Source organism: Penicillium samsonianum, assembly GCF_028829775.1.
Source record: "Penicillium samsonianum strain IBT 33392 chromosome Unknown utg000003l_segment0_segment0, whole genome shotgun sequence".
Classification (NCBI taxonomy): domain Eukaryota; kingdom Fungi; phylum Ascomycota; class Eurotiomycetes; order Eurotiales; family Aspergillaceae; genus Penicillium; species Penicillium samsonianum.
The window spans coordinates 1,367,237-1,381,883 of NW_026643261.1; the positions used below are offsets into that span (position 1 = coordinate 1,367,237).

General features: G+C 48.2%; 8 protein-coding genes across 8 annotated transcripts; 3 read left to right on the plus strand and 5 right to left on the minus strand.

The window, feature by feature from the left end:
• Positions 1-24: 24 nt before the first annotated feature.
• Positions 25-1,781, minus strand: N7471_004079 (cytochrome P450; the record flags this gene model as incomplete). Its single annotated transcript, XM_057276798.1, has 3 exons — positions 25-713; positions 763-1,599; positions 1,649-1,781. 3 exons carry the CDS (start codon positions 1,779-1,781, stop codon positions 25-27), a joined length of 1,659 nt encoding a protein of 552 aa, XP_057136408.1.
• Positions 1,782-2,325: 544 nt separating this feature from the next.
• N7471_004080 (putative cytochrome b5 reductase) lies at positions 2,326-3,802 on the plus strand (the record flags this gene model as incomplete). The annotated part of the gene is made up of 2 exons (XM_057276799.1): positions 2,326-2,455; positions 2,505-3,802. 2 exons carry the CDS (start codon positions 2,326-2,328, stop codon positions 3,800-3,802), a joined length of 1,428 nt encoding a protein of 475 aa, XP_057136409.1.
• A 382-nt stretch (positions 3,803-4,184) lies between these two features.
• Positions 4,185-4,859, minus strand: N7471_004081 (uncharacterized protein; the record flags this gene model as incomplete). The annotated part of the gene is made up of 1 exon (XM_057276800.1): positions 4,185-4,859. One exon carries the CDS (start codon positions 4,857-4,859, stop codon positions 4,185-4,187), a length of 675 nt encoding a protein of 224 aa, XP_057136410.1.
• A 560-nt stretch (positions 4,860-5,419) lies between these two features.
• On the minus strand, positions 5,420-6,392 carry N7471_004082 (uncharacterized protein; the record flags this gene model as incomplete). The annotated part of the gene is made up of 3 exons (XM_057276801.1): positions 6,153-6,392; positions 5,981-6,101; positions 5,420-5,928 (listed from the first exon to the last, which is right to left on the minus strand). The coding sequence occupies exons 1-3, from the start codon at positions 6,354-6,356 to the stop codon at positions 5,420-5,422; spliced, it is 834 nt and encodes a 277-aa protein (XP_057136411.1). The 5' UTR covers positions 6,357-6,392.
• A 365-nt stretch (positions 6,393-6,757) lies between these two features.
• N7471_004083 (uncharacterized protein) lies at positions 6,758-8,742 on the plus strand (the record flags this gene model as incomplete). Its single annotated transcript, XM_057276802.1, has 11 exons — positions 6,758-6,882; positions 6,930-7,085; positions 7,136-7,310; positions 7,368-7,461; positions 7,512-7,597; positions 7,654-7,784; positions 7,834-7,963; positions 8,015-8,111; positions 8,160-8,429; positions 8,490-8,574; positions 8,625-8,742. 11 exons carry the CDS (start codon positions 6,758-6,760, stop codon positions 8,740-8,742), a joined length of 1,467 nt encoding a protein of 488 aa, XP_057136412.1.
• A 92-nt stretch (positions 8,743-8,834) lies between these two features.
• N7471_004084 (uncharacterized protein) lies at positions 8,835-10,177 on the minus strand (the record flags this gene model as incomplete). The annotated part of the gene is made up of 2 exons (XM_057276803.1): positions 8,835-9,849; positions 9,948-10,177. The coding sequence occupies 2 exons, from the start codon at positions 10,175-10,177 to the stop codon at positions 8,835-8,837; spliced, it is 1,245 nt and encodes a 414-aa protein (XP_057136413.1).
• Positions 10,178-11,780: 1,603 nt separating this feature from the next.
• On the plus strand, positions 11,781-13,192 carry N7471_004085 (uncharacterized protein; the record flags this gene model as incomplete). The annotated part of the gene is made up of 2 exons (XM_057276804.1): positions 11,781-13,076; positions 13,139-13,192. 2 exons carry the CDS (start codon positions 11,781-11,783, stop codon positions 13,190-13,192), a joined length of 1,350 nt encoding a protein of 449 aa, XP_057136414.1.
• A 244-nt stretch (positions 13,193-13,436) lies between these two features.
• On the minus strand, positions 13,437-14,544 carry N7471_004086 (uncharacterized protein; the record flags this gene model as incomplete). Its single annotated transcript, XM_057276805.1, has 2 exons — positions 13,437-13,838; positions 13,900-14,544. 2 exons carry the CDS (start codon positions 14,542-14,544, stop codon positions 13,437-13,439), a joined length of 1,047 nt encoding a protein of 348 aa, XP_057136415.1.
• Between the last annotated feature and the right edge of the window lie 103 nt (positions 14,545-14,647).

Consider the following 14,647-nt stretch of genomic DNA (forward strand, 5'->3'; position numbering starts at 1 on the left):
TTTATTATGTACAAATATTCCCAATTACTGCTCAGTCTTAGGAGGCCATTTCACTCGTCGTTCTGCCCGCACATATAAATTGGTAGGACGAATCAACTGGAACATGGGATCATACTCGACCGGCCCATCATTCTCTTTCGTGAACTTGTACCGGTACAACAACTTGGGCAAGAACACTTTGACCTCCTGCAAGGCAAAGCTAAACCCAATGCACATACGCGGTCCAGCAGCGAAGGGAATATACGCAGTCTTATGACGGTTCTTGACTTCCGCCGTATCCCAACGATCCGGGTCAAACCGTGCTGGGTTAGACCAGACCGCTGGGTTGTTGTGTATGTGGTGAAGGGCAGGGATGATGATGGAGTCTTCGGGGAGCTTGTATCCACCTGGAAGGATCATGTCGACCTTAGCAGTGCGCGCAGGCTGGTATGAGGGATTATGACGGCGCTGGGTTTCTTTGATGAACTTGTCCAAGAATGTCAGACGATCCGTCAGATCTGCGGTCATTGGGGTATCGGCATCGATATCGTTGTCAATCAATTCCTGTAGGAGTCTCTCCTGCATGCCGGGATAGTTGACTAGCGAATAAAGCAGCCACGACAACAATGAGCTAGTAGTCGTAAAGCCAGCGCCGGTGGCTACTACTAGTGCCTCCATCAGACTTGTCTTGGGCAATTTCTCGCCCTTGTTATCGGTGGCGCGAATAATATAATCTGCCTAAACGTTAGCTCGCACTTTCCAACTTCTGGTCATTGCACTTACCAATCATGTTAGAGGCTTGCAATGCAGCATCCTGCAACGGGAGATCCTCGATGCCGTTGCGAGAAGCATTTTGAATCGACTCATTGACCATCTCAACGATACGATGGCGAGCATCCCGTAGGCGTTGCGGGTCACCGAAAGGCAACTTGGCGTACCAATCACCACGGGCGGTCACCTTCTTGTTCAGCTCCAACGACTCGGCAATTCGGTAGACAAGTTCATGAGGCGGCGCATCCACGGCAGAGAAATGCTTAAAGTCCATACCGAGAACCAGCTTGCCCACGGCCTGCGCACCAAGCTTAAGCATGTACGGGTAGACGTTCCAAGCCTCGCCGCGCTCGTCTAGCTCGTCGAACACACTAAACGCATCCTCGACGGTCTCCTGCATAGTGGGTGCGTAGTGGCGCACTGCTTTCGGTCCCAACGCCGGCGGGAGGAACTTGTGTGCCGCGCGCCATTCGGGTGTATCGGTGTCACCCAAAAATACACCAGCATGTTGGTTCTTAATCGGGTATAAAGGGTGTGCCTCGTTGATTCTCTTGGTAAAGAAATCAGACTCGGCAAAAACAATGGCCGATAGCTCGGGATCATTGGTGTGGTAGACTGTCCGGCCCATGTTGGTGGTTTGAATGATAGGTCCGTATTGGTCAAATAGACGTTGGTGGTTTCCCAAGTGATCGGGGTAGACCTCGAAGTAGTTTCCCACGAATGGTAGTCCCTTGGGACCAGGGATCTCCCGTACTGCCTTGCCATCTATTGAGATGGCGATGGGCTCTTCATTGGCAAGGATCTCTGAGGGAGTGGACAACATCGAGTCCTCTGACTGGAATCCGATGCCTAACGTGAGAGTTAGAATGATATCAGAGGCCAGGAGATAAAAACTTACCATTTGGCTCAACGATAGCGAATTGACCAGCAATGAGGTGCTGAAGCCCTTGGTAGTCGACTGTTGTTTCTACCTCGATTGGGCGAGCTGAGGTGATGGCCTCGCCCAGCAGGTAGAAATGTTTGGCAACCATCGTGAAATGGGAATGAAAATGAAAATAGTAACTTGTTCTTCCTCTCTTGAAGGGCCCGCTCACATTTATAAGGATCTAATTATCTGAGCCATTTAAACTGCATAGTTGACTCCACTATTCATGAAAGCGCGTCCCGATTGTTTTTCATTTCATAATAGAAGAAGATGCATATCTCTGAGAGCCTCGGTCCAAAATATTTCTTAATCAGGATCCACAATAACCTCTGATTGCAAAAATAGTACATATTCTGTCGAGTAGAACTTGTTTCGGGCTCACCGTGGCCGACGGCACTGACGCAAATGTGCCGTCTTGGACGGCCCCACCGACAAGATAGAGGTTTTTCTTTATTTTTTTTTTCTTCAAGATGCCGAGGCATTTTGAATTCCTGCTTGCTGGTAGGCTAGTTTTAGTTTTATGTACATATCGGAAGTGCTAAGTGGGCTATTGCGATAATTCCATCTTCCAGTACGAAGTACTCCGTACTTTTCGTGGTATTAAATTAGGACTCCGTCCTTTTGGTTTTCTGCAAAATCATTCATTCACAATGTCCGTTCCAGAAACAAAAGAGCTGAAGGCTGAATGGAAGGCAGAGATCGAGCTGCCAGAGTATACATTGAAAGATGTGGCAGCCCATAACACCAAGGGTGATACCTGGATGATCATCCATGGACAAGGTAACAACCTTTTGAAATAATCAAAAAGACGGTGCTAACATTACAACAGTCTTTGAACTTACAAAATACCTGCAAGATCACCCAGGTGGTGCAGATGCTCTCATCGAGGTAGCCGGCACTGATGCCACAGCAGCCTATGAGGATGTTGGACATTCTGAAGACGCCCGCGAGATCATGCAGCCATTCCTGGTGGGCACTTTGAAGGATGCCCAGCAGTACGTCCGGCCCAAGGCAGTGCGCGTGGTCTCCCAAAAAGCACCAGAAGAGGCCGGTTCCTCGTCATCGACCATCAAAACGATCGCTTGTGCTCTGGGTGGACTGATTCCAGTCTTCTACATCATCAGCCAAAGCAATAATCTCACAAACAGCCTGGGAGCCATCTCCCAACTGATCCCTCACCAGCTGAAGAACCTGCGACTGCCTCATGGAGGCTTCGTCAACGGCTTTTTGGCCGCTTCTGCTATCTCCACAGCCGTGGGAGTAATGGTAGCGCGACAGGCCGGCAGATTCACCAAGATCGACTCTGGATTCATGCGCTTCCCACCTCATATGAAGTCAAAGAAGGTGATTCGTGTCGACCCGCATCTGACACGCGGTTTCCTCGAGCCGCAACAATACCAACATCTGCCTCTCGTTGAAAAGACCGAACTAGCAACGAATGTCTACCGTTTCGTCTTTGCCCTTCCCACCGCCACAGGTGTGTTGGGTCTACCCATTGGCCAACACGTCGCCATCAGAGCCGTTGTCGATGGAACGACCGTCACTCGCTCATACACCCCTACCTCCAACAACATCGACCGGGGCCGCATTGAACTCGTGATCAAATGCTATCCCGACGGTCAATTGAGCGGGAAATATCTGGCCGGCTTGACCGTGGGCGACGAAGTTGAATTCCGCGGGCCCAAGGGGTCAATGCGTTACACAAAGGGACTTTGTCGCAAGATCGGCATGGTGGCCGGCGGCACAGGCATCACACCCATGTACCAGCTTATCCGGGCAATCTGTGAGAACGACACCGACACGACGGAAGTCAGTCTGGTCTACGCGAACCGCAGCGAGTCTGACATTCTCTTGCGCGAGGAGCTTGAACGGTTCGCGCGCCAATACCCGAAGAACTTCAAGCTGTGGTATATGCTGGACTCTGCGCCCGAGGGCTGGACCTATGGATCGGGATATGTGGACCAGACAGTTTTGGCAGAGCAGCTCCCTGCGCCATCGTCAGACACTAAGGTTATGCTATGTGGGCCGCCCGGAATGGTCAATGCCACTAAGAAGAATTTGGTTGCGCTGGGCTTTTCCAAGCCAGGGGTTGTGGCGAAGATGACCGATCAAATCTTTTGTTTCTAGAAAATTGCCTAATATAGTAATAGCCGAGGTTTCGAATGGAGAATCGTTGAACTTAGCTTTGTTAGTTTTGTTGAGTTGATGGGATTACGGCCTGTCCGACGGCCCTGTTGCCGAATTCGTTCTCGTCTCCGACGCGAAGAAAGGCAAGTCTTCGCCGAGAGACCGAGCAACTCCACTTTCCGAATTGCTGATTCCCGAGACTTTGACTGGTTGGAGCTTTATCTGTCAGGGGGATATGCATCCATGGATGTACTCCGTTTAATAGTATAAATTAATGTACATAAACGCTATCTCAGGCTAAAGGGGAAAAAGATGACGTGGATAAAATATAACCTGCCTCCTCAAACATTCCATATTCCGATCTGGATTAGAGACACTCCCATCAATTCGTATCATCTGCCTTCACCCCTTTGCGTTTGCTTCGACGCCTGTGAGATCTCCGGCGCTTCTTCACCCTCGGTCTCTCCCGTTCTCGAATCATGAAGCGAACCCGCTGTCCTAATCTTCCTTCTCTTGTCTCGAACCCAGTCCTCAAGTTTGTTTCTGTTGATATTCTCACAAGAGGCGAGATGAGCGACTTCATATCCTTCGAGCCTGAGTATCGGGGCAGATATCGAGGAAGATCAGATGATATCGTAACACTCTTCTTTTTCCTCGCCGGTTTATCGTCAGTAGGAACAGGATCCGGAGGTGGTGTAGGATCTTTCGGATCAAGTGGAACTTTAGGCGATCGTGGAGTCGATGCCCGCGACTGCAAACGACATAGATAAAGATAGTATAAGAGCAGCAGAGAGACCGCAACACCGAGGATAGACCCCGCTATTGCGCCTTTACTTTCATCTGATAGTCCGCTGCTTTCGACCGAATGGATTTGGTCTGGCACAGGAGTCGCTGCTATATCGACCACGTGAATGACAGTCGTGAATGGAGTCGTCACTGTCAATGTAACCAAGTTCAAAGTTGGCCAGGGCCTGGTATTCCCTAGAGTAATGACCGTCACAAAAGTAGTGTCGGCCTCGATAAGTGTCTGGGTAACCTCGCGTTTCGCAGGTGCCATTGCCCGACAACAAATTGAACTGACATGATGGGCTTAAGTGTCTATGGCAGCTTCACTTATTTCGCCCCACTAACACGTAGGATATGCACGAGCGGATCAAATGGGTCTTCTAATATATGTGGTAAAGCAATCGAATTGGTGACAATCGTATTTTCTGACTTCATTATGCAGCTTACGCTGCGCAGTCACGGGAGTATCACGGCGATTGGTGGAAGGTCTGCAAGTATCGCCAGCTCACTACATCTTGGCGCGGGGATTCTAATGAGCACGTAATAAAGACGAACACCTATGTTAGTTTTTTTCCCGCGAATACTAACTATCAGGGGGTCTCATGTTGCCTGATTTTTACCAAGGCGCCGAACCCACGATTATTCATTAGACAGACATGCAGCTTTATCTCGAATCAAATTGCTGCCCGAAAAAGAACGAGCGCAAGTGAATGGTTGCCTCGCCCGCACGGATGAACCGGTTCGATACTCGATACCAAGGAGGCCTCGGCTCTTCGACCTTCAGAGCGAACCCATAGTATTCAATATGTGTGGTATAAAATCTCTATAAATTTACAATTTCGCACGTGCAGGAGCAAAATTCGACCCAGCGCCCTGGCTAATAGCCTCAACGATGGCATCAACACTATTCAAAATCCACATATTTCCCTCATCACTAGCCAACCACCGCGCAGCCTGTTCCCCCTCAACATCATTCACCCACGAGCCATCCTCAAGCGCCTTCCGCAACCCAAACACATGCGAGAGAACCTGGGGACCGACGCCAGACTGAGCGCGCAAGCACGAGACAGCAACAATAGACGTCAGAATGCGCCCAGCAGAGGCGCCCGTGTCACGCTCCGGATCAGACAACAGGGCACCGTAGTTGCTGTGCAGGATGTGCACCGGCAGATCGGGGTGTGAGTCGGCCAGTTTATTGAATAGCTTCTTGTCGAATGGTCGATAGATAGAATCCCAGAGTGCGTGCCCGCGCTCACTGATCGCGGTGATGTTCTCCGGGGTTGGCGCGCGGGTGGGGGGTGCGGGAGAGCTGGCTGCCGACTGAGTCTGGGAGGCTGGATCTGAAGGCGTTGAGGCAGTTTATTGTGCGTGGGATGCCGTTAAAACTTATACATTTCAGACCGACTTCACGCATGAGCTCGGCGGTCTCGACTTGCGTGTCGGGGTTGGTGCTGGCTAGTTCGTAAAGGGCTGCGAGAGACTCCGGGGAGTTCATTGTCATAGTTGCTGCGGTCTGGCATTGATGTTAGATCGCGTTTAATCTTAACTGAAGTGGTTGACTCACTGATAGTGCGACCCATGATGGCTGCGAGATCTGGTTGGATTGCGCGGTCTGTTGGATCTTTTGGTAGACCGAGGTTATGTTTGCTGGCGCCGGGACGGTGGATGGACGAGCGGCAGGGGCATTGATTAATGCCTTGAGGCTAGTTGAAAGTCTAGACATGTCGGATGATGAGCTTTTGTGCCCTGGGTGTGGATGTCTTGCCATTAAAGATTGGTTGTTGAAGACCAATTCTATTTCCCGACCTCGGAAGGTGGAAACAAACGGGACTCAAAAGTGATCACCGAGAAATACCAGGAGGGGGCTGTAATCTGACAGTAATGTGACCTAAATATTCCGGTAATATTACCAGTGGGGAAGGGGTCAAAATCCGGGGATGGCGGGGAAATAAAACACCCCGAGAGCTCATGGAGGCTCTGCCATTGGTGAGAAACCTGGGGCTGGAGGGGAGCTCGGATCCAGAAATGCCAGCCGAGAGAGTTTTCTCTGGTTTTTTGTAGCCTATTTCTTTCAATTCTTTTCCTCTTTTTCTCTCCATCTTACGCTGCGACAGATACCCTAGGAGAATAAGATCATTCGTGCGTCGCCAAGCAACAATCCCAGTCACCATGGACCCACTCAAGTCAAGGGTGTCAGAACTCGAAGAGGCGAAGCCATCTCCCCTCGATCGACATGGCGACCTTGCGCATCAGGAGAAATTGACACGGAGGGTGTTGTGGAAGTTGGATATTCAGTCAGTTCAGACACTACAATTACCATGCCCTTGCTAATAATTTCCAGTATTCTTCCTATTCTAGCACTGCTTTTCCTCATGTCATTTTTGGACAGGACCAACGTCGGTAATGCGAAGATTCTCGGTTTAGAAGCGGACCTTTCTATCACAGACCATCAGTACGATATCGGCTTGGCTGTGTTCTATCTCACCTACATTTGCAGGTGCGTTGTGTGCCATTGGACCCCAACGCCAAAGACTAATTGATATAAAGCGAGCTGCCGAGTAATTTAGTACTCAAAAAAGCGTCGCCGAAGATTTGGCTGCCGTTCTTAACGGCTATTTGGGGCATCATTACCATGTGTCTAGGATTTGTACAGAATTTTGCTGGTTTCGTTGCCGTCCGGGCTTTGTTGGGTATTGCGGAGGGAGGTCTTCTCCCTGGCATGGTATGTTTTCCAACATTGTAATGGAATGGACACTGGTCATAACTAACAAAAAGAAAGGTTTTGTATCTATCTTCTTTCTACAGACGAGGCGATTTGGCTCTGCGCATTGGCTTGTTCTACACGGCTGCTTCCCTGTCGGGCGCATTTGGAGGTACATATTCATCGATTTCATTGATTCTTCATTGGTTGCTAACAAATTAGGCCTTCTCGCTCGTGGGCTGGCCGAAATCGGGCCCCGAGGAGGCATAGAAGGTTGGCGCTGGATTTTGATTATTGAGGGGCTTTTGGTATGTTGAAGGTGATTGCTATTCAAACAAAAAAAATTTGTCTGACTGTTAATCAGACATTTGTCTGTGGAGTGTTCAGCTTCTTCTTCCTCCCAAATAGCTTGGAATCTGCATCTTTCTTGACTACAGAGGAAAAGGCATTTGGGGGGAAAAGGCTGATGCTTGATAATCCCGGATCATCGGAAGTGTAAGCTTTTCTAACCCACTGGATGATAAAGCTTGGCTAACGCAAACAGGTCATTGACGCCTGAGGCAGAATCGTTCAAATGGTCCGAAGTGCGCCGAGGTGTGCTGGATCTACAAGTGTGGCTCTCTGCCTCAGCCTACTTCGCCATTCTCTCTGGACTATACTCCTTCGGCTTATTTGTAAGGTTCTCCTATTTCTGTGCCTGTCTGAAAGCCACTGACTGTTTCTAGCTACCGACAATTATCAAAAATCTCGGTTTCGCCAAAGATGCCAACGAGGTTCAATTGTGGTCTGTGATACCTTATGCCGTCGCAGCCGTAATTACAGGTTTGTATACTCTTGATTCAATCTCATCAAATGCTCACCCATTTTTAGTCGTCGTTGCCATAATCTCTGATCGTCTCCGTCTCAGAGGCGTGGTAATGCTCTTCACACTCCCAATCGCTATCATTGGATATGCAGCCATCGCCAACATTCACTCCCCTCGTGTGCAATATGGCATGACCTTCCTCATGGCAACCGGCCAATACGCCAGTGTACCGTGTATGTTGGTGTGGTTGTCGAACAACTCTGCGGGACATTACAAAAGAGCCACTACATCAGCGCTGCAGCTGGCAATTGCAAATGCTGGAGGATTTGTTTCGAGTAAGTCGCCCATATACTGAATTTATTTCTCTATGCAGATCTCTAACATCAGTACTATAGCTTTCAACTATCCATCTCGAGATGGGCCCCTCTTCCACCGTGGACATACCATTATCCTTGGGTTGTTGGTGTTTGCCTGGTTTATGTGCGTATATTTCTTATTATTGGTTGAAGAGCTATCGCTGATTTACATAGGATCCTGCTTAATGTGCTCTACTGCGCTAAGATCAATCGAGACAAAAGAAACGGAAAGTATGATCAGTATGCAGGGTATAATGATGACCGTAACCCAGAGTTTATGATGGTTCTATGAGTGACGACAATGATATCTAGTAGAAAAAATTGACGTGCTCTACAAATCTACTGTTTTCGGTTTCTGGGTGGTAATTGTGGCATATCCACCAGTTACTTTAGAATCAACGTAATATTCTGCATAAATCGTGTTATATCCACCACTGCCACCAGTGGTGAGGCTTTCCAATACTGCGCAGTTGCACCGCGCAAATCATCTGTATTTATCACATCCACGCCCTCATGCACAAGTACATGCCAAACATGGTTCCGCAGTCCAACCGGCCAGGTGGGAGTTCCCCAGTACCGAACCTTTAGTCCCAACTTGTGAGCTGTACGTACTTGACTCCGAAGAATGGCGAGCTGAACGTCCGACAGACGGCTAAGAGAGAGGGGCCCAATAACCTCGCGGAAGTCTGCTGATGCATAATAGCTGTTGGATGGGTTATATGTGGAATCCACTGATTTGGTGTCATCTGCCGTGATCTCGGTGGGAAAGGTCAAGTTGCCAAGAGGCGCATCGTAAAAGACGTCGCGATACGTCGTATTATCCAAGATCATGTGGAAAGGCGCGTCTCCGCTGGCGACGACAGTAATCGGGCCGTATACAACATCAGAGCCATTAAAATGAGTCAGATAGCCCTTCTCACGAAACGGGTTCAGCTGTTCAACAAGAAGAGGCCAGATCCGATCACCCTCGGTTTTGCAATCAATCACCAAGACCAGAGTTTGCTTTGGTTCATTAGGAAACACCCCGACCATTTCCTTGCTCGTGACGTTCGGCCAGTTGCGAGAAGCAATTGCATTGTGTGTGTCGAGCTTCTCCAGTAGCGGGTCAAGGTAGAGGCTCTGTAGTGTTCCCCGGAGGACTGTGGAACGTGAATGGCCGACTAGAACCTCATCTCCCCATGGCCAGACGTCAACCCCGACACTGGTACATCCTGCACGAAGTGCTGAGTGTAGGGGAACGTGACGCCAGTAGTCGTTGTGCGAATGGCATGATACGGGGGTGACACCGTGGGTAGATGAGTTGGAAAACCATGAGGAGCGTTCACCGGGGAAAATGGCCAACGTGAGATCAGGTCGAAACAGAATAAGGAAACATTGCCATGCAACGGTGAGGATACCACTAAAGTGACACATTGTTAGGTCAAGCATGACGTGTCAAGTGTGGATAACATCTCGATCCAACAAATCACACTGGAGTGCAGATCAGCAGGTACGTACATGATGAAAATCAGTGCCCAGAGAGGTCGCTGCACTACTCGGCAGAAAATGGCTCTCCTTGAGGATGGGTATGCAATGCAGTCCGGGTGAGAGCATTTCAAAATCGAGAACGAGGGTCGTCTCTTCCTGTAGGGTGCTGGGTTCAATACCATCAGTTGATTGTAGTCGGAGACCAAGATAATTGCTTCATGCTCTGGAATGGGCTCCAGAGATGATGGGTGAGATGCCATTCTGATGAAAGGGTAAGAAAAATGACAAGCTTTTTCCCAAGGGCTGGGCAAGTAAGCTTATTTTATTAGATGAGCTTATTCTTGAGGCTTAGACCCACGGGCGCCGGAATATACTCCCAGGAAAATAAATTCTTCTGCCTAACTATGGGGGCCAATTAAAAGCAATTAAAAGGCAGAACTTTGATAAGATTAGAAAGTAAAGATATATTTCTGCCTAATTATAAGAGGACAAACAAACCTTCAAAGCCCTTTTGACTTATCATTTTCGGTGGGGTACGTCGATCAGGACTCTTTATTCCATAATTTCAAGGGTATCGGCAATGATGAACTTAGCGCCCCTCTTACATACGTACCTCTTCCACCTCAGCATTATTATTCTATTCTCGGTTCCTTTATCTCTCTGTTGATCGACATATTACTATAAACATCGACCAACACATTCTAATTAGCTGTTGGGCCATTGGAGTGAAAGTTATCATGGAACCCATCGTATAGTTATAGTGCCTTCTGAAGGTATTATCCTTCTGTGGCCGTAGTCAGTCAACATTCGCGCTGCAACAGTGACTAAGTTCTTTCTTTTAAGCACCCGATCGGAAATCAGTATTTGGATCTCATCGACTTTTGATGTTCTTCCCCAATCGTACCATGACTTGAGAAATTGTGTCTGTCCCGGCCAGCGCCGGCTACTACAACAAGCCATGGGAAAAAAACAATTTAGGTGACCTCCACAGATCCATGCAAAGAGGCTATAATGCATACAGGGAAAAGAGCATGCAAATGCAACTTCTCTCGAGCAAACTCTGATTGAGGCGATCTAGTACCGCTTTTCTGACCGAAAAGCCTAGTGACTACCCAGCTCTTAATAAAGGTTATACTTAATACTATGAAACTGGTCTACGAACAGTTTAGCCATGATCTGGATGCCACCTTATATGCCGATGCACTAATAAACATGACGTCCTAGGCCCTATCTATTTACCGACAAACCAAACCCGACCGCCCCCACTCTTAAAGAGCTGTACGGAGTACGGAGTATTATTAAAGCGAGTATTAACCTTGGAATAGTATTAATAGGACAGGGGAAAAATGGCGCTAATCGCAACCCTAATATTTTCTTCATATTTTCTTGATATTTTCTTGATATTGTCCTATGCCAATTGACCCCCTGACGTGAAGCAGCGCCCTGTTTTAACGCACAATTCTTTAAGATCACTTACGCCGCCACATAACGATGAAATACCTTAAACATAAATTAAGAGAAATCGCTCCAGAAGATAGATACATTCTATAGATTCTTCTCGTCTAGCCCCTCGGCCTCCTTCCAGAGGTAGGAAATCTTCTTGAACATCGAACTCTGCAAAAGTCATCTTCCCGTATAGATGGCGTGATTGAAGTGGAGAAGAATTCATGTGGAGCAGAACCGGGTGAATGTAATTAGAAGGCGTTGGGAATTTGTGGAGTGTTTGTGTCCGATAATGTAATATCCAAATTCGAGATCATTTTTTCTTCATATACTCCCGAACGTTTTCATCTTTCATTCTTTCGCAACATCCTCCTTCCTGATCGCTTACTCTACTGTTCAAATTACGCGAGCCTACATTAAATGTCAATCAAGAAAGATGCTGAACAGATGTTCCCGGATGGGGAATTGGCCGAGATGAGTGACCGGGATCAAGAGATCTATAAAACAGGTGTCCAGAAGTTCAATCGACTGGGATGGAAGCGCCTCACAATCGTCCTAATCGTAGAGGCGATAGCGCTGGGATCTCTCTCGATCCCATCTACGTTCGCGACTCTCGGAATGGTGGCGGGTGTGATCTGCTGCGTTGGTATCGGTCTCATCGCTGTCTACACTAGCTACATCATCGGCCAGGTCAAAGTTAAGTTCCCGCATATTTCGAACTACCCCGAGGCAGGCAGAATGATGTTCGGTCGATGGGGATATGAAATTCTATACGTGATGCTGTGCTTGGAGTTGTTGTTGTCTGCTGGATCCCACTGTTTAACTGGGTCAATCGCATTCACGAATATCACGGGGAGCAATATTTGTTCTGTGATTTTCGGCTTTATCTCGGCCATCATTTTGTTGCTATTCGCCGTACCACCGACTTTCTCTGACATGGCCATTCTCGGCTACATCGATTTCGCCTCTATCATTCTCGCCATCGGAATCACTGTTATCGGAACTGGTGTAAAGGCCGGTGATTCTACTGGTCTCCAAGCTGTCGATTGGTCGGCTTGGCCAAAGGAAAGCCTTACCTTCTCCGAAGCATTCATCGCCCTCTCCAACATCATTTTCGCCTATAGTTTCGCTCTATGTCAATTTTCCTTTATGGATGAGATGCACACGCCGACTGATTTCCCCAAGTCCGTTTGGGCCCTTGGCCTGACTGAGATCTTCATCTACACTGTGACTGGCGGACTAGTGTATGCCTTTGTCGGCCAGGATGTCAAGAGCCCCGCCCTACTGTCCGCCGGTAGCCTTCTCAGCCGAGTTGCATTCGGGATCGCCCTCCCGGTCATTTTTATCAGTGGTTCTATAAACACGGTAGTACTGGGTCGACTAGTTCATGGTCGCGTTTTTAAAAACTCAAACATCCGTTTCATCAACACTAAAATGGGATGGGTTACCTGGCTGGTTGTTGTCACAGTTCTGACAATCCTTGAATTTATCGTTGCGCAGGTCATTCCATTCTTCGATGACCTGCTGTCCCTTATCTCTTCGCTCTTCATCTCCGGTTTCACGTTCTATTTCCCGGCTATAATGTGGTTTATGTTCATTCGCGGCGAGGAAAGCTCCACCGGCAAGAAAGTACTTTTCGGCGTGATCAACGTCTGCATCCTGCTCATTGGCCTGATTGTTTTGGGTGCTGGAACATACTCGAGCGTTGTTGATATTGTGAGTTTGATTAATGCCCCCCTATATTGCGATTCCGCTTGTGCTAACTCACCCGCGAAAAGACCAAGTCATATGCCGAAGGTACCGTGGGAGGGGTCTTTTCATGCAGTTCCTAAGACTTGGTGCTTTGCATGGTGTTTTTACATATAGACAAGATAGAAATGTATAGATACTTTGGTTCACAAATTACACGATACACTGAGGTTAAGGGAGACTACTCTTGACTGTCGTACTTGACCAGCCGTTCCAGCGCATGGTGAGATCCAGCTCCAGCGTGCCTGATTTCATATAATGAACATTCGCTGCAAAATATGGTTGGTAGCCTCTCATTCGATTTTTTTCAAGTGAAATGTAACTTCTTCAGTGGATGTTGCCAAGAATCAATTCCACTTCTGCGTCTGCAGCTTCTAATATATGCCCTGACGAAAACTGCGGTTTCCAACCAATGTGATGCCCATTTTTTGATTCGAGTGTACATTGACCCCCCAGGAACAAGGGAACTAGAGCCGTCGGGCAGCCCAATGCGTGCCCCATCTTCTCCAGAGCACCTTCATCCGCTGGCTCCACACTATCGGTATGAATAATCTGACGCGATGCAAGGCTCTTTGCCATTGCACCGTAAATATCATTCCAGGGGACACTACCACTGGAAGCAAGATAATAGCCAGCTTTGCCATGGGGAATATCCTGTTCAGAGAGTATTTTCCGCATGATTTCTAGGTATAGCATTGTGGTGTCAATAACATGAGCCACTGGCCAGGTCTGATTTACAATTAGTCATGGTTTCATGAGGGATTTGCGAAGGGAAATATAATAAATTTACCAAAATATCAGAATCGGGTCTATAAACCTGACCCAGCTTCTTTGCGGCTTTCACAATCGCAACCGTTTGAATGGAGATAGGATTTCCAAACCCTTCACCCTGGCCGTAGACGATACACGGGACAAAGATATAGCTTTTCACACCGAACTCATCCGCAGTCTCTATGATTGTGTTATTGGCATCCAGTCCTTTTTGCACTGGTGGGAAAATCGGCCGTGACTCCTTTTGAATTCTATGAAGCTGCGGATCATCGTCAAACAAAGGCCGATCGACGGGATGGTTGGAGTGGTTGCTAAACAGCTTCGCCCCGGAGGTATGTAGAAAGTGAACTTCCTGTCCTGTCTCTTTCTTGACTTTCGCAAGAGCCTTGATCATAGAGACTTGGGAAGCTGATGCCATAGCATCGATGAGGAAGAAAACGATGGAGATCTTGTTGTTGATGATTGCTGCCGTGGTTGCAGCTTCATCGTTAACGTCGAAGGTGATCGCCTCAGCACCATATTTCTTCACTGATTCTCCTTGCTCTTTTGTTCGAACCAGTGCGTACAGTGTACTGTATGGTGGAAGGTTGGCGGCTCTCCAGCGGGCGAGAAGGGTCCCACCTAGGTATCCGGAAGCGCCGGTGATGAGAACGTTACGAGCCATTTGAATGATTTCGGACTTGGTGAGATGACGGAAGGTTGGAATTCAGTTGAGGGATTGAAATGTCTATTACCAACCGTGGTGGGGGTAGACTGACGATCTATTC